General features: G+C 33.1%; 3 protein-coding genes across 7 annotated transcripts; 2 read left to right on the forward strand and 1 right to left on the reverse strand.

The window, feature by feature from the left end:
• Positions 1-1,921: 1,921 nt before the first annotated feature.
• Tfb5 (Transcription factor B5) lies at positions 1,922-10,278 on the forward strand. Its single transcript, XM_023163693.2, has 2 exons — positions 1,922-2,066; positions 10,092-10,278. The coding sequence occupies exons 1-2, from the start codon at positions 2,032-2,034 to the stop codon at positions 10,276-10,278; spliced, it is 222 nt and encodes a 73-aa protein (XP_023019461.1). The 5' UTR covers positions 1,922-2,031.
• On the reverse strand, positions 2,072-16,362 carry LOC111508252 (meiotic nuclear division protein 1 homolog). 5 transcript variants are annotated; one of them, XM_074181838.1, is made up of 6 exons: positions 16,231-16,362; positions 9,937-10,030; positions 6,642-6,778; positions 2,535-2,640; positions 2,333-2,479; positions 2,072-2,253 (listed from the first exon to the last, which is right to left on the reverse strand). In XM_074181838.1, the coding sequence occupies exons 2-6, from the start codon at positions 10,021-10,023 to the stop codon at positions 2,116-2,118; spliced, it is 615 nt and encodes a 204-aa protein (XP_074037939.1). In that variant the 5' UTR covers positions 10,024-10,030; positions 16,231-16,362; the 3' UTR covers positions 2,072-2,115. The 5 variants fall into 5 exon arrangements, with proteins under 5 accessions (XP_074037939.1, XP_074037937.1, XP_074037941.1 ...); XM_074181836.1 differs by lacking the exon at positions 16,231-16,362 and adding an exon at positions 11,051-11,193; XM_074181840.1 differs by lacking the exon at positions 16,231-16,362 and adding an exon at positions 11,051-11,193 and having other exon boundaries at positions 2,072-2,270.
• Positions 10,339-11,033, forward strand: LOC111508253 (zinc finger HIT domain-containing protein 1). Its single transcript, XM_023163692.2, has one exon. It carries the CDS (start codon positions 10,339-10,341, stop codon positions 10,825-10,827), a length of 489 nt encoding a protein of 162 aa, XP_023019460.1. The 3' UTR covers positions 10,828-11,033.
• Positions 16,363-18,138: the final 1,776 nt, after the last annotated feature.

Here is an 18,138-nt window from a genome sequence, read left to right on the forward strand (position 1 = left end):
TCTGTGATAAACAGATTAACAGCTTTCTGCTCAATGTTCAGTTTGTATACTAAAAAATTATTCTTGTGCAACCGATGTTATTTATATCTGTTATTGCTCACTTAACAACTGACATACGTCACACAAAGAATATGATCTCCGTTTTGGTTTTTCTTTCTTTGCACGAGGCTTTCTAGTTGCATACAGACAATATTCAAAAAGAAATGACGGTTATCAGTTTGTTAACCTCTTTTTGGTTGGGATATGTCAAATAATGAAATAATGTAAACCTGTTTTCAAAAAAACTTCATTTATAAGAATAAGATCAAAAAACGATAATTATAAACATCAAAAATATCCCCTTTCATAATGTCGGTCCAAAAAGAACCCTAGATATCAATATTGAACGAAATCACAGAATAATATCAAACCTCAATCGTAATTATAAATATTCATGATTTCTAATCGAAAATTCTTTATATCGGACCTCAACAACCATATCGTTTGTTTATCAAATCTGAGAATAAATCACAAATTTCTTCATCTGATTTTATGAAGCAAAGTTCATTACTTTTGAAATTAACATTTATCATTGTTATGAATTAGTTCGTTTGAAATAATTTAATTTCAACTCAGTAAACCACGCGCTCTATTATAAAGCCATACATAAATAAAAATCTAGTTGGTGGTAGAAAAACTGGGCTCAATTCCATAATCATTAATAATAAATCAGATTTTCTTAAGGAACTATTTGAACAGAATACATTTTCACCTGAAATTATTTATTTTATAAATATATAATATCCCTCCGGTTATCAACTAAATCGACCGCCACTGTTTTATGGTCCAACTTACTTCCCGTAAACAAACAAAGTTATGCTGCCTTCAATGTGAGGATGGAAAAGGCCTCTCTATTGGCTTTTGTTACTCTGAGGTTTTTCTAATGTGGACAACTGACATTTATAAAATATAAAGAATAGAAGAAATTCTTTATCTTCATACTGCATACTGGAATTTCTTAGGTATTCGCTCCTTCTGCTCGATCAAAATACATCGGGCTGAGAAAGCGAATAACCTTTTGCGATACAGTTGTTCTCCCTGTTTAATGCTTCAAATTTTGTAGATAACCATATCTAGCTCTGTCTCTGTCACGTACAGGATATTGGCAAGGAGAATTAGGGGATAGTTTTCATATGCATCGTGCTCGCAAAAAATTGGAAATTTATACACATTTCACAAATTTTTATCACCTTACGAACCGCTAGTCATGAAAAAAAAATCGAATTTGAATGAACTATAAATAGTATATATTTCACTGGATAGATTAGTTATTATTTGACACTTGACGTTATTGATACTAAGCTTCTGGTAATGTATCACAGAATACTCTATTCTGTGACTGTAGGTTTGTTCTGGTTCTAACATCCTAAAATGTTTGGAAACTGCCCAAGACACGATGCATACAAACAAAAAATCTCGAAACAAGTCTCGGAGACTTGGTTAAACCGGAAAACATTTTGAGACCACTGTGCCACATATCGTCTATATAAAGAAATGAAGACGAGAAAATACTGTTGATCATGTCCATTTTGTTATGTAGCGTTTTTTTGTAGTCAATTATATATATATATATATATATATATATATATATATATATATATATATATATATATATATATATATATATATATATATATTATTTATTTTTATTCAATCGAATAAATGGAAAAACATTCTTGTAAATAGCCCGAACAAATTTCCACATGAATGCACATGAGCAACAGGAAGAATTCTCAACAGTTCAGTTTCGAGAGTACTTACGATTCTGGACGGTTCAAGACAGTTTAGGATCAATTCGCAGTAGAAACCAGAACAGAGGATTCATCAATCCTAACTTATCCTTAATAAACCAGAACGTTATATATCAACTGCGCATGATCCCGACGTCCTAGAACCTGAATTTCGTAGAACCAGAACAAACCTAGAATTAAAACCAGAACAAACCTAGTAGAAAGCTAAAGCTGTGTCAATGTCAAGTATAATTCCAGAAAAATGGTAAATGTTATGAAAGGAGTCTTAGTTAAATGGTAAGTTGGATAGAACACAAGAATATTTATTGAAAAAGAATCACTAAAACTATTCAATGTAATCAAAATCTTCAGGAATGCCAAACTGTTTGTTCAAAACATTATCTTCAATGAAGAATTTTTTCTTGCACCAAGCCTTCACTGCAAATATATTGTCAGTCCATCGATTGATTGCCTCTTTCAGTTCCTAAAATGTGTTTTCATCTCACTCGGTTTGTAAATACTTGTGGTTCAATCTTCAATAGTAAGGTATTGTTCAAACTCACTTTTGTTTTTTTCATCAGAGCCTCAAATCTCTGGGGGTCATTTTCCTCATAAGATTTTAGTTGTTGTTTCAAACCACTCAACTCTAATTCTTTATCATTGATTTCATCGATAATGTTGTTGCGCTGTTTATCAATATCTTTGCTTTCCTTGAAAGTAAATTTTCTTGTCAGTGTGGTATTTGACTATTTTTAGGTGGGTTACCTTCGAATCTGTCACAGTTTTCTCTAGAATTTTCAATTTTTTTGTTGCTTCCCCACACTTTTCTTGTAAATTTTCGAGCTGACGTTTCCTGGTCTTGGTGGTCTTACTGAAAATAGCAAACGAGTATATAATTTTTTAGACTAAAACAAATTTTTGTCTTTTTTATTTTCTGAAATAATAAAAATTTCATATTAGATGATGATAATTGATTTTCATCGAAATATTTTTAAATTTTATATATATATATATATATACAGGGTCCTGCAACAGTGGCGCGGTGTTCCATATCTCTATATAGGAAGCAGATAGGAATCTAATTTTCTATAATATTACCTTATTGCTCGAGCTCGACAAAATAAAAATATTGGCGGTCACACAGGGTGTTCGATTTTTTCTGGGCGGATCCCAACTGTGTCTTTTTAAATGGCAACCTATATTTTTTATCACTTTTTCGGTTTCTTCATAGAAAATAAAATAAACTTTATGTATATCTGCACTTCGAAAATATTGACGGTTTTCGAGATATCTAGCATGACAGATTTTTTTTTCCAATATTCGTCACTCAGAATATTTGAAATTATAAAGTGGTGCCAAGTCCAGTTGAAATTTTTTTTTGGTCGAATATTCTACATTGGTAACTCTCTCAAACGATATATCTGAAATCGACCTGTGATATACAGGGTATGAAAAACCGCTTGCCAAATATTGTAAATGAAAATTTGCAAAATCTTCCTTAGATTAAATGGAACACCCTGTATATTATTGATCCATAAGAAGCGCCAACGAAACCTCTACAAATTTCATTAAGTATTCCTTATGGCTAAGTTCAATAGTTTTTCTTAAATGAGCATTTCTTTCGAAAAATGGTCATTTTTTCAAAGCGAAATCCATTTGACGACTGATAAAAATATACGAAAGATATCTTGTTTCAATTTTGTACATTAGAAGGTGTCCAAACAAATATTTTTTAACGAAATAAATGTATGTACCTATCACTTTTTGCTAAATGGAAAATTATTTTTTCATTGGATGCAGAATTTCACTCATAAATCGTGCAATATCAAACCAAACAAGTTAAAAGAAAGAAACATTATAAATAACTATTTTTTTCATGTTATTATATTCATTCAGAGCTTGAGTTCTAGATATTCAAATTTGTCAACTGGCAAATTACAAAACTACAAAAGGGAGAGTTCAATTAAGGTTGATAATGAAACTTTTATAAAATATGTTCAACATGTCTTCCATTTTCTTGAATGCAGAGCTGAAGTCTATGTTTGAAAGACTGTTCTACCCTGCGCAAGACAGCTGGTGTAATGCTGCGAAAAGCATTCGTTATTCTAAGTCGCATATTTTCTGGAGAAGTTGGTGGCTCAACGTAAACCATATTTTTTATGTATCCCCATAAGGAAAAATCTAGTTTCGTCAAATCTGGTGATCTAGCGGGCCACCGTACAGGCCTATTCCGTCCTATCCATTTATTGGGAAATACTTCATTTAGATGATCTCTCACTTCTGCCGAATAGTGAGCAGGTGCACCATCATGTTGTAACCACATTCTATTGCGGAGGTCAAGAGGAATATCATCTAACAAACCTGGTAAATCATTTCGTAAGAAATTGAGATACATTGCACCATTCATATGTCCCTCAAAAAAGTATGGACCAATTACATATTCTCCAATGATGCCTCCCCAGACATTTATCGACCACCTATGTTGATAATCCACCTGTCTCAATAAGTGAGGATTTTCTGTCGCATAATAATGGTAATTATGTCGATTTACAAATCCATTTTTATGGAATGTCGATTCATCCGACCATAAAATATTATTGAAAAAATATTCGTTTCGACGAATTTTGTTCATGGTCCAATTGCAAAATCTCACTCTTTTCTCGAAATCAGCATACAGTAGTTCTTGATGTAACTGAACGTGGTATGGATGCAAGCGATGTTTCTTCAATACTCGTTGCACTGATCTCTCACTTATATCCACTATTTCCCCAATTTGTCGTTGACTCCTACTAGGATCTTCTTCAACAGCAAGAAGAACTTGCAATTCATTATCTTCATTAGTAGCTGGCTTGATGCGCTCATGTTTGGAATAATTAATAGATCCAGTTTCAACGAATCGTCCCAAGACCTTTCGGAAAGATCTTTCATCTGGATGCCTTCTATCTGGATACCGTTGAGAATAAATTCTACTTGCCAATAAACAATTCCTGTCTGATTCACCTGATATGAAAATCATATCAATCAAATCACTTTTTGATAACAACATTCTGATGAAATTATACCGACAGTTCAACTTCACGATTGACTAAAAATTTCAATATTCATTTGCAGCCAAATATTTTGTTCTGTCATTTGCCAGACTACTTGATTTCCAATAAATATTTCATTCGCTGAAAGGTTGTTTTAGACCGAAAGAATATGGCACAAATTCCGAGATTTTTGAAATTATTGTAACTATTCAAGAACGTCCATTTTGTGGTGTAATTCGCAACTTGTTTATCTAGCAACAGGTAATTTTAGGAATGGGCGATATTTTAAGGAAAGGGTATTTTTTGTATATTCTTATCAGTCGTCAAATGGATTTCGCTTTGAAAAAATGACCATTTTTCGAAAGAAATGCTCATTTAAGAAAAACTATTGAACTTAGCCATAGGGAATACTTAATGAAATTTGTAGAGGTTTCGTTGGCGCTTCTTATGGATCAATAATATACAGGGTGTTCCATTTAATATAAGGAAGATTTTGCAAATTTTCATTTACAATATTTGGCAAGCGGTTTTTCATACCCTGTATATCACAGGTCGATTTCAGATATATCGTTTTAGAAAGTTACCAATGTAGAATATTCGACCAAAAAAAAATTTCAACTGGACTTGGCACCACTTTATAATTTCAAATATTCTGAGTGACGAATATTGGAAAAAAAAACCTGTCATGCTAGATATCTCGAAAACCATCAATATTTTCGAAGTGCAGATATACATAAAGTTTATTTTATTTTCTATGAAGAAACCGAAAAAGCGATAAAAAATATAGGTTGCCATTTAAAAAGACACAGTTGGGATCCGCCCAGAAAAAATCGAACACCCTGTGTGACTGCCAATATTTTTATTTTGTCGAGCTCGAGCAATAAGGTAATATTATAGAAAATTAGATTCCTATCTGCTTCCTATATAGAGATATGGAACACCGCGCCACTGTTGCAGGACTCTGTGTATATATATATATATATATATATATATATATATATATATATATATATATATATATATATATATATATATATATATATATATATATATATATATATATATATATATATATATATATATATATATATATAGAAACAGAAGTTAATATCGGACATAGCACTCATGAAAGTGGCAAACCATAGACACGTGTTTCGGGCTTTTGGCCCATCATCAGTATGGTGCAGCCAAGTGTAAGGATGGGCAACACTTGGTTACCACCATACTGATGATGGGCCAAAAGCCCGAAACACGTGTCTATGGTTTGCCACTTTCATGAGTGCTATGTCCGATATTAACTTCTGTTTCTATATCAAGACACTCAATAACTTTCATATTTGTATATATATATATATATATATATATATATATATATATATATATATATATATATATATATATATATTTACTACATAAGAATGATGGATATTGAGTGATATGGTATTAACCCACTGAAACGGAACTATTGGACAAGCACTCATAGGAAAGTGGTCAAAACGCAGACATGTGTTTCTGCCTACTTAGCCCGTCAGTACAGTACAGCCAAAAGTAAAGAATAGGCAACAATAGGTGTAAAGAATAGGGTAAAATGAACAAGCAGATTCATCATCAGGGGTCAACTGCGGATCGTCAGAAGACAGTGCTGTTCTGTGAATTCTCCTCCTTTTTAATTTAAATCATACACACTTGATAACACCTTTTTTATATTAATATCAGCTGCCTAATGGTAATGTTCGGTGTATTCTAGAATTTCTAGGTCTCCCAACTGGAACCACAAATGTGCAGTAGGCTCCTGTTGATAAATCTGTTTGTATGTGTTGTTTCCTGTTTGCCCATGAGTTACCTGGGAAATGCCCAAAAATATACAGAGGTCCCAATTTTGTCTGTGTCTACTAAGTCTTCTTCAACTAATTTTTGTACTACATCTTTCACAGAATTTGCTACAATGCCTTTTTCTTTTGGAGCAATTTTTTCCAATTCCTGGAAAAAAATCAATTAAAAATCAGATATGATTTTACATTTTCATTAACTACAACACACGTTTTACTAAGCAGGTGTGTCTGCATTTTCTTAAATATAGTAATGAATAGGAACCTAATTATTTAATTATTAATAATTAATCACAATTCTAAAAACAATCTCTTTGAAAATGAAGATGTAACAATACTATTTGGGTTCTCGAACAAACATTAATTAAAATTTTCAATTATTCTTCAATTCTTATTGGTCATTGATCAGTCTGAATTTTTGCATGTTTTTTGATTTTCAAGCATTCTAAAAGACTGGGTATTTTATTTTTATATTTCAAATGTAATACTTTCATCATATTTGATTTCAAAACGTAGAATTGGTCTTTTCATTTTTAAAAAAACACTCTTGATTTAGTGTATTATATTTGAAAGAGACAGGTATAAAGTTGAATCCTTTAGAATGCTTGGTCATCAACAGATTCACAAATTCAGAACTTCTCATTAAACTTGCACGATCAAACAAGTATTGCGGTTTTTTAAACTGTCATGTGAAAGTCTCACCATAAAATGAAACCTCTCCAACTCAAACAAGCAAACTGCCAATTTCAAATTTTCAAGATAATATTTATAAATGTAATTAACTATTCATAGCATTAACACTTTTTGTATGGTATAATGTCTTTAGATGGCAACTAAAAGTTGAGTCAAATTCAGAAAAAAAATATTGAACTTTTGCCAAAGAGCTAAGTGCCATCTATAGTGTTTGTTTGAAGGTGATTGACAATGTTTCGTGATGAATTTCACTAGTTCGGACTTCCATTGTCTACTATATAAAATGATTTGAAATCCCCGAAACAAGTAAAAAAGAATAATTAAAAAAGGATAGCTGAAAATAACAATTATATTAAGCAACAATAAACCTGAAATGAAATGAAATACAAGTAAAAATATAATAATTGAATAAATAAAAATTAAAGGAATGAAAAAAGAAAATAATAAAAAAGTGTAGAGATTACAAGTCACGTTACTTCACGACGTTTCGATTGTTGGTATCTACAATCGTCTTCGGGTGATGACTGGACTGATTCCTCCGAGAGATGACTATTTATAGGTCGTTGAAATACTTTCACTTTCTCTGCTTTCCATTTTCCGCTTCACTGATTCCGTAAGAGATGACTGTTTTGGCGGGAGTTGGCCATTTTTCGTTTGATGATGGGTTTCCATATGTTTCGTATTTCTACGCTGGCCTGGCTGAATACGTTTTTGGACAACATGTATGTGGCTTCCTTAAATTTTTTCCTTTATCTGCAGGTAGGATCTTGATGGTGTTGTCTCTACGTAGGCCGTTCAGAGCTCTACGTTCTTCCTTGCTGATGTTAGATGTTGGAACTGGTTCTCGATCCAACTGTTCTCTAATTTTCCATCTGAACTCTTCTGCCTCGGTCTGGTCAATAAGAGAACTGGTGGATTCCACTGCAGTAATTATCTCCAAAGTGGGCACAGCTGTTGGCGTAATGGCAAAATTCAGGCCTTTCCTCAACAAGGATTCCTCTGTGAGTGCGGAAAATCCTATATTGGTGAAACTAAGAGGCCATTGAATGTTCGCATTGCCGAGCACAAGAAGCACACACAGCGAGGAGAAACCAGCAAATCAGGAATAGCAGACCATGTTTGGACCCATCAACACAACATCGAGTGGTCCCAAGCTGAGATTTTGCACAGAGAGGAACATTGGTTTAGGAGAAAATTTAAGGAAGCCGCATACATGTTGTCCAACAACGTATTCAGCCAGGCCAGCCTAGAAATACGAAACATATGGAAACCCATCATCAAACGAAAAAATGGTCAACTCCCGCCAAAACGGTCATCTCTCACGGAATCAGTGAAGCGGAAAATGGAAAGCAGAGAAAGTGAAAGTATTTCAACGACCTATAAATAGTCATCTCTCGGAGGAATCAGTCCAGTCATCACCCGAAGACGATTGTAGATACCAACAATCGAAACGTCGTGAACTAACGTGACTTGGAATCTCTACACTTTTTTATTATTTTCTTTTTTCATTCCTTTAATTTTTATTTATTCAATTATTATATTTTTACTTGTATTTCATTTCATTTCAGGTTTATTGTTTGCTTAATATAATTGTTATCTTCAGCTATTCTTTTTTTAATTATTCCTTTTTACTTGTTTCAGGGATTTCAAATCATTTTATATAGTAGACAGTGGAAGTCCGAACTAGTGAAACTGCCATCTATAGTATTGCCCAAAAAGAACTAAGTACATTTAGCAAAAAAAATAACTATCAATTAATATACTGCTTTAATGAAATATTTAAACTATACATTACATAAACATAGGGATCTAAATAATGAAATGAAACTAAATGAAAATTGAAATTTTTTCATAGCAAGTATAAATCCTAAAAGCTAATTTAACCTAGGGCATTTCATTACGAGCTGAATAGTTGTAGGTAAATCAAACAAAATTTTTTTAAAATATTTATGGGCATGCAAAGAGTAACGTGCAGTTACATTTTTTGCAATCGGATTTGTACCAATTACGTAAGGATTTGCCATTCATTCTGGCTGGGCTGGTTTATTTTGGGTATTGAACATGCTTGAAGAAAAACCTGTCTACTTTTGTAATTTGTCAAGTCGAAAACTCAAAATAAAGTAATTTCATACTTAATCTGGCCTTACACAGCTACATTTTAAAAGAATCTTCCTCCTTAAAAGATTATATAAAAGCTATATAATTCAAAAGAACATCCATCATGTACTATAGAGCCTCAAACTATATGTAACTAAAGGCCGACAGCAGTCAAAACCACACTAAAGATTCGTTAATGGTGGTTGGTACTTAGCTTCAATAGAACTGAAAGTTAGGTGGAGTTAACATCAAAGCCAACGTTGATTGTCAATATCACCTAAAATAACAACAGTAGAAACATAGCTCATTTAGGTCTGGAGCCCCTTGGCACACCATCAATAAAAACTTAAACTTGATTTCCTTAAAATTGGCACACTTGGCTCATTTAGAATGGAAAGGCTTCAAATGTTCTATACATTCATCATAGATTTTCATCAGATATCAACAAATTCCATTAGAAAGTTTCAGATTCAATTCAGATGTATTACACTCATAAAAACTTAAGACAAATAATTTTACCTTCAGTTGAAAACATTCTCCTTTTTCATAAAATAACTGCAACATTCTATTTTTCTTTTCATCAGCACTCACTCCTTTTTTAGACATCTTACAGCTGAAAATAACTGCAAAATATTTTTCGAAGCAAAATTATATTTTATTTTTCTTTTTTCCAGCGACCAGGCTATGAAACAATTTTTACTTCATTTGGATGAGACTTTGAAGCTTGGAAGAAAATTTATAATACAAGACTTGGACGAAAATCATTTATTTATTTCAGCAGATATCTTGGACACTTTACAAGCCAAAATAGATGATTTGATGGATCAAATTAGTTTTCCTTTAGCAGAGAAAAGTGGTTAGTGTCTAAGTGACAAAAAAAATACCTGAAATAGTGACTTAAATTAATTATAAACATTAAACATGACTATTTCTAAGTCCACGCTCCGTGGTTCCAACCGGATCAAGGAAAATGATAAAAGACGTATTGTGGATGAAACATCACGTAAACGACGACATCGGAAAGTTATGGAACTGCTAGAATCTGACAATTACCATGATGACCCTCATGCAGACCTAGTTATGAGTAAAAAAGTTCCGAAATTTGAGGATAGTCTAGAGCAAAGAAGTACAAGAACAAAACGAAAAGAGCGTACCACTGATTACTATCAATTCAAATTTCGTAAAAACTTCCAACAACTTGTAGATGAAGATCGAGCAGAAGCAGAGGCTAACAAAAGAGTCTCCTATATGGACATACAATGTGAGGAATCACCCTTACCCCCTCGTCATTTTTGTGCAGTGTGTGGTTTTCTAGGGCAATACTCTTGTTTATCTTGTGGGACTAGATATTGCAGCATTAGGTGTATGGATACCCATATGGACACTAGATGTTTGAAGTGGGCTGCATAAATATCAGTTTTATATAATACATTCAATTATTATCTTTTAGATTTTGTAGCTGAATGCCAATTGTTATATTTTACTTTTTTTGAAACCTTTATTCACCATATCTTTGGAACTGATTTTTTACATGTTTTGTTGAACATTTGTAAAATTACCCAAACATTTAGTGTAGAATGTCATTGGTGAAATATTACATATTTGCTTCAAAGAAATCTAAATGTTTTCTTACCTAAAAGTAATATTTGATGTTTGGTTTCTTTCGAAACTTAATGTTAGATATTTGTTTATATAAATGTATTAACCTCAAATTAAACCTTTTGTTAAAAATAACACTTTCTAATGGTGGCACAATCTGCTGTCAGTAGTTTAAACAGTCTAGAGACAGCAAATTGAGTATTAAACCACAGGATCTCAATCATATTTATGTGTTTGTAATATAGCGAATATACCTCGGAGCAATAAAATATCTAGGGTTATCCAAGGCCCCTTAAATCTCGGACTGAATTTATAAAAATACTCAATTGATAGCACTGAATTTATAAAAATACTCAATTGATAGCATCCTTCAATCATTAATTTTGTTATTGAGGTTGAAAACAGACTACCGCATTCAAACTACATATTCTGCTAACTGGAAGGGCAATCCCAATGCTAACAAATTTAGAGGTGTCGTGAGTATGTTTTTTCATGCCAATGAAGATTATCAAAAATATCTAAGGACAAGAAATTTTAGATAAATGAGAAAACAAAAAATCATAAAGTATTAAAAGTAAACCCTAACCAACCAATGCATCTCATTTCATTGACAGTTTGAATTCTGACAGTCGTCTCATCATACGTCACGTGTCACTACAGGTATATTTAACATTTAAAAATAACTTGAAAATGAACACAATTCACATACCTGCATTATCAACCAATGTATACTACATACTTAACAAAACTCCAATAACATTTTTCCAATTTTCAGTAACAAAAATTAATTAACATCAAAATTCTTTCAAAAATTAGCAATTCCTTACAAAATCCTCACAAAATTCGATTATTGCACTTTTACTGCAAGGATGAAAATACTCGTAAATTCAGTAAAGACAATAATTCCTCTCAAATCGACATCAATGCTATAGTATTTCCAATACCAATTGGAACAGCACAGAGAAGGAATTCCCGCCTCGGCAGAGGCGTCGGCATATTATTTTTCAGTGGTAGTTTTTCAGTTACTTATTCTTACAATTGCTAGAAAAATCAAAATTCTTCTTCGCTATATTCGGATGAGGTGGAATCATCATCGGGTTGAATAACGATCGGATTTATGGAACTTTGCACATAATACACCATATGTATTTTTTCAAATCTAAGGTTTGTTTTTGACTATTTTACGTAGTCAAGAAAGGAATTTCGGTGAAATCTGATGTTGCTTGTAATAGTTTGTTTCCCTCGAAACCAAATTTGAGATGTAGATTCTCATAAACATTGAAACATACACTTTGTGTTTCAATATTCAAATGCATTCGAGTCTTATATACTGGTATCTCTTTTTCGCATTGTTCACCATCGTAATTGGAGTCACTACAATGGAAAAGAGTCTGCGTTGTTATCACACTCGTTATTACTATTAGTACTTGTCCAAGGACGCAACGCTATCAGTTCCTGAACTGAACACGACGGTGATAACCATCCCTGCATTTCCCGATTTCTATTCGTCATCGTAACATGACTTCAAATTTAATTTTATGACTCCAGTCACTCATAAAACTTGTTTAGTAAAAATTATCCAATACGAACCGGTTAAAAGTTACATTGGAAATAAATTTTATGGGTTGCGTTTTCCACCCCTTACAACCATGGGGTAAACCAAATAAATGACTGGCTAAGTGTCTTTTTGGTAGTACAAAACGTCAGGTTGATTTCAATATTGTAACTTTTTTAGTGCTTGAGAAAAAAATTGTTATACAAATTTTATGTACCCCCTTTAAGGGGCTGTATCTTAACAAGGGATGCTCCAATGAAATTTCTTTACATGAAAGATCCTATCTTTTTTCGATGAGAAATCACCTCTTTGAATGTTTTACACTTATTAAGTTACACCCTGTATTTGTTCTCTTCTTTTATAACGTGGGCCACACAGTTCTTCCACACATCACTATTACCTACTTCATTCACCTCTCGCCTTATATTGTCAAGCACCACAGCATTCAAAGTCGGTGACTGATTACATTTCCGCAAGTTTTCTTTCTTTCAAACCATTTCAATTGGATTGAACACACAATAGTATGAAGGCAAACGTAAGAGAATATGACCACGTGTTTCACACATCGAATCAATAATATACTCTTTTTTGAAATTACGTTGTTTTATGGTCGCCAGTAATACCTTTTTTGTTGGAATCTTTTCGGGTATTTCCATGTCATGATTTCGCATGAAATCAACAATATCTGCTTTTTTTGTTATTGTTTGATATTGTAGTCAATAACCGAGAATGATACGAAGCGTTATCCATAACAATAACCGAGTTTGGAGGAATATTTGGGAGAAGCTGCTCACTGAACCAGGTTTCGAATAAAGCCGCAGTCATATCTTCGTGGTAATCAGCAAACGAATCTTTTATATTTTTGGCCGACAGAAGCAAAGCGTTAGGTACGAAACTACTTTCATTCCCGACATGCAAAATTATAACACGTTTTCCCCTTGAAGAAGGTGTGTTCAAAGCACAATACTTGGTTTCGTCTACCCAGCCATATTTGACAACATCATGGGTGTCAAACCAAGTTTCGTCGAGGTAGATTATATGTCTGCTGGATCCTCGGTAGCTTTTCATTCGCCTCAAATATTCTTGTCGGAGTTGAACAATGCGCGTGTCGATTCCATAATGACCATCCGATTGTTAAATTTTTTATATTTGAAACCACAAGACAATAAGACCCCTCGTAGAGTTTCTTAAGATTTGTAATTGTAATCGGGATAGTCGAGTAATTTATACCAAATCATTTCCTAGATTGGTACTTCATTTTTTTGGTATATACCATTTGTTCGCCGAATCACATTTTTTGTAGCACCATCAACGTTTGCGAATTTTTTATTCCTTTGTTTTCGTTTCATTGCATGGTCAATGACATCCCCTATTTTAATTACTCGAAGAACTGTCGAACGAGATAGTTTCGTTAACTCGCATATTGTATTCACAATAGCATTTTGTGAAGTGTGACAGTTTTCCTTTTTTAATTATTCATGAATATTTAAAATTACTCGCTGAACTTGAACATGTAAGTCCTTATTTTCAAATTCCGGATCCCTGTCGATTGACACAGATTCCTCACACGTAATGTTATCGTTTGTTTCAAAAGATCTCCAGAAAGCCATATTGATGAAAGTACCCAAAAACAATAAGATTTTCACAAAAATCGGTTTAAACGATGAGATTGGAACCTTTGGTGTAAAAGTTGAAAACTTTTTCTAGAGATCAATTACCCTAACACCAAACTGATATTTTTCCACTCGACGCACGTTTCGCTAACAAGGTTAGCATCTTCAGGAGAAGCAAATTGATACTGAATCTAAAGACAAGGGTTAGCTGTTTATATACCTAAAGTTTTTTGGTCCGATGTGGACTTAAATGATGATTATCCTAATTGATTTTTCGGTAATTAACTAATGGAACCACTACCTGCAAATTAATTTGTCAACAATAGATTAAAAAGCGGACTTTAGGTATATAAACAGCTAACCCTTGTCTTTAGATTCAGTATCAATTTGATTCTCCTGAAGATGCTAACCTTGTTAGCGAAACGCGCGTCGAGTGCAAAAATATTAGTTTGGTGTTAATAGGGTAATTGATCTCTAGAAAAAATTTTCAAAAATCGGTTTGCAAAACCACTCACTACCTCACCTAACTCCACGAACACACGGCACGAATAAATAAATATTGTGAAACGGACAAAAAATTAGTATTCAGCCAGTCCAGCTAGCCGAGCCTTTATTCCTCAACTAAATTTGATAGCACGTTTACTAACTATCTGGGCGACTAGGGGCTACAGGCAAGAAATGTTTATGACTGTACCAGGGACGCTTTGAACATAAAAGCACTGATAGTATATACATTTCCCATTTGCCGGGAAGTGGTTATGAACACCCCTCGTAGTGCTCTTATTTTTATTGCCGTTCCAATTGGGAATGGATAGTTTGTACTAAATGTTTTGTTTCAACTGCAACATCTAGCTATCCTTTATTTCCGACTTTGTATAAAAAAAATAGATGATAGGGTGACTCCTAAAGATCCAGTTTTTTGTCAAGCGTTATACGGAACACGGAGTCACACTAATACTGTGAGTCAACTCTCGAGTGTTTGCGTTATACCTAACGATTTGACTGGTATAGATTGAGTATTAAAGAAACAAATCTGTTCCACCGACTTCTATACGGTGTCTGTTCTAAAATAACAATGGGTCGTCAAAGGTCAAAGTTGATCGTGTTTTGTTTCACCTACGTGTGACTCTTCATAATGGTGGAATCAGTATCTGTACTGTTCACATTTACTTGTAACATTTGTGAAAATTATATGTAGGTTTCTGATAGGTTGTTTCACTGTCCACTGTCCTGAAAATCTCCTAATGTTGTAGTAGGTATACAGTATATTTTGATTAAAAAAATTTAATATATATAATTACATTGAAAATGTATTTTGCAGAAAATCAGTCTAATGATCCACAAAACCTATTACAATATATTTTTACCAATGACTTAATTTAAATAAATTGATGAATGTAGCCGTGTTACCACGTAGTAGGAAATCATAATGAAGAAAAGAGAAATTAAAGTTTCTATGGTTTTTTACCACTTTTATTTGTAACTAACGTTACTGCAGTTTCGTCCTATAAGGACATTTTCAAACTTATACTTTATTATCCGTATAGGACGAAACTGCAGTAACGTTAGTTACAAATAAAAGTGATAAAAAACAGAAAGTTTCATTTCTCTTTTCTTCACTTAATTTAAACATTTCCAAACACAGCAATAGCTCTAAAAATATTCTTACCCTGTCGGTTTCAGTTGCTGAAAGATCCTTTTCAAAATAAAAAATTATCAAAAACTACTTATTTAGATCATCAATGCTCAAACAAAGACTAAGTAATTTAGCGATAGTTCCAAATGACGATGAAATTTTAATCAGATTGGATACAAGAAAGCTGATATAAGATTTTGAAAATATTAAGGCAAGACGATTTTAATTTTTGTAGAAAAATATTTAAGGATTTTACACTTCAGTAAACAAAAAATCACCAAATACCAAATGAAAATAATTGTTATATTTTCGTTAAGATTTTTTTCTTTCATCCCACCATAATGAAGAAAACATTAAATAGCTTTCTTTTAACAAAGGTCAGCGGCATACCTAATAATAAATCTACTTACCAGTTATATATCTACCCCTATGACAACTCTACCATATTCCAGATATAAGTATCTTTAGACAATTCTATCTATTGCAAGTAGAGGTATACCAGTTAGATATTATATGTCAACTAACATCAATGCCAATCAATCAGAAAATCTACCGAGTTGAAATCACTATCATTCACAACTCTACCAGAATCGAGATCAACCACAAAAATGCCTACCATCTAGGTACACCACTTCTCCACTAACCATACACAAGCCTACCTAAAACTCAACTGCATAACAACTGTAAATCAAATTAATGATGAATAAACATAACCTGAAAATATTGATACAATGTGATTCTGGTATGAGTATGAATATAACTGGATTTGTAAATCTGGTGGCGTGGCCCTGGGGCAACGAAGGAGTGCAGACCCTTATTTTCAATTATTTTCCCAATAAAAGAAATATTTTTTCTGTCAAATCTTTAAAAAAATTATTGTCAGCAAATGAAATTTTTTCAACAACGAATATAGTAATTTGTTAGTCAAATAAAATTTATTGAAAAAAAAATTTAAAAAAAAACCAATGGTTATTTGCGAGCTTCTTTCGACGAAAAGTGGTTGATTTCGCCGAAATCTAGCTGACCCGTAAAATTTGGATATTTTTTCATCTTCCTTAATTGTGGGGGCCCCTTTCCTATGGTGGCCCCAGGACATTAGCCCCGCTTGCCCTCCCTTATATCCGGCCTTCTTGGGTAGAAACTAATAATTATGTAATAACTGTTTTTTTATTCGAAAAAACTAAAAAACATTCTAGAATAACAAAATTGACTATCTAATGGTTACAGAATCAAGTCTTTCTTGGACTTCTATAGGTATCTACTACTAACAGGAACAGTTCAGTTACCCCGTTTAGCAGACTATACTGGTAAAAACATTAGTTGCTCGGTAGATACGTGTTTTGACTATTATATATCCAGAAATAGATTTTTAGATATTGAGATGTTTACATTTTTCCGATAATGACAATAACTTCAACGATCGATCAGGAAAGATACGTTGTACCTATTATGGATTATTTCAATAGGAAGATGAAATCTATTTACAGTCCAGGAAATGAGCTCGCCCTTGATAGATCAATGGTTCTATTGCGAGGACGTTTGCAGTTTCGGCAATTTATTGAAAAAAAAATGCCATAAGTATGTTATGAAACTACAAGTACCTACATATTAGCTATTAGTGAAGCTAATAGATTGGATCAAGCTTTTAAAAAAATTACCAAACTTGATGAGATTCATTTTCTAATTTTAAAAGGGAAACTGCAGCTCATGTTAAAGATAAAACTAATGTAGGTAGATACTGTACATTTCCTCTCGCAACCAGCTGTTTGCCACAGCTCAAATTGTCGAGTCTTGGTTATCCCAGTGAGAGCGTTTTCTGTTGAAACTGGGGTACTTTGCTGAAGACGGGCCTGTTCGTGATATGTCCCAACTGGACATTCAATATAGTTATGTTTTCGTTTCTTGTTCATCTCTGCTGTAAGCATATAAAACTAAGTTTATTTTGAATGAATAAGGCTAATTCCGTTACATCCAGCATTTATATGGGGGCAATGTGCAAGAATTGAAATCATGCTCTAAATTTTAAAATGTGGAAAACATGTATCTAACACAGAATTTTTAAAATGTTCAAATACTTTTTTTCGTTAACTAGCTGTTGCCCTCCTGTGAACGACAACCCTTAAAAGTAGAAACTTATGTAAGCTAAGGATTAACAGGGTATTACCTTTAAACAAGCGATTCCTAGCACGGGTTGGACAATCGTCAGGCCTCGCGGTTCGAAACACCGTTACACCTGTCAGTCGATTGAGTGAGGTAAATATAACCACACACGACAAGCCAACCGGCTACCGTCTCGGCAGGTATTTAAAGTTAACGAA

The sequence above is a fragment of the Leptinotarsa decemlineata genome, unplaced genomic scaffold (assembly GCF_025532065.1).
Source record: "Leptinotarsa decemlineata unplaced genomic scaffold, Ldec_3_MD MMD2_tig00026316_RagTag_RagTag, whole genome shotgun sequence".
Classification (NCBI taxonomy): Eukaryota; Metazoa; Arthropoda; class Insecta; order Coleoptera; family Chrysomelidae; genus Leptinotarsa; species Leptinotarsa decemlineata.

Excerpts from the sequence above, each read along its gene's own strand:
- Tfb5 (XM_023163693.2), top strand. The coding sequence starts at position 2,032 with ATGGTAAATGTTATGAAAGGAGTCTTAGTTAAATG. Across the intron at positions 2,067-10,091 it reads AAAGGAGTCTTAGTTAAATG|CGACCAGGCTATGAAACAAT; the intron begins GTAAGTTGGATA and ends TCTTTTTTCCAG.
- LOC111508252 (XM_074181838.1), bottom strand. The coding sequence starts at position 10,023 with ATGTCTAAAAAAGGAGTGAGTGCTGATGAAAAGAAAAATAGAATGTTG. Across the intron at positions 2,641-6,641 it reads TATTTTTGGGCATTTCCCAG|TAAGACCACCAAGACCAGGA; the intron begins GTAACTCATGGG and ends TGCTATTTTCAG. Across the intron at positions 2,480-2,534 it reads AAACTGTGACAGATTCGAAG|GAAAGCAAAGATATTGATAA; the intron begins GTAACCCACCTA and ends TTTACTTTCAAG.
- LOC111508253 (XM_023163692.2), top strand. The coding sequence starts at position 10,339 with ATGACTATTTCTAAGTCCACGCTCCGTGGTTCCAACCGGATCAAGGAA.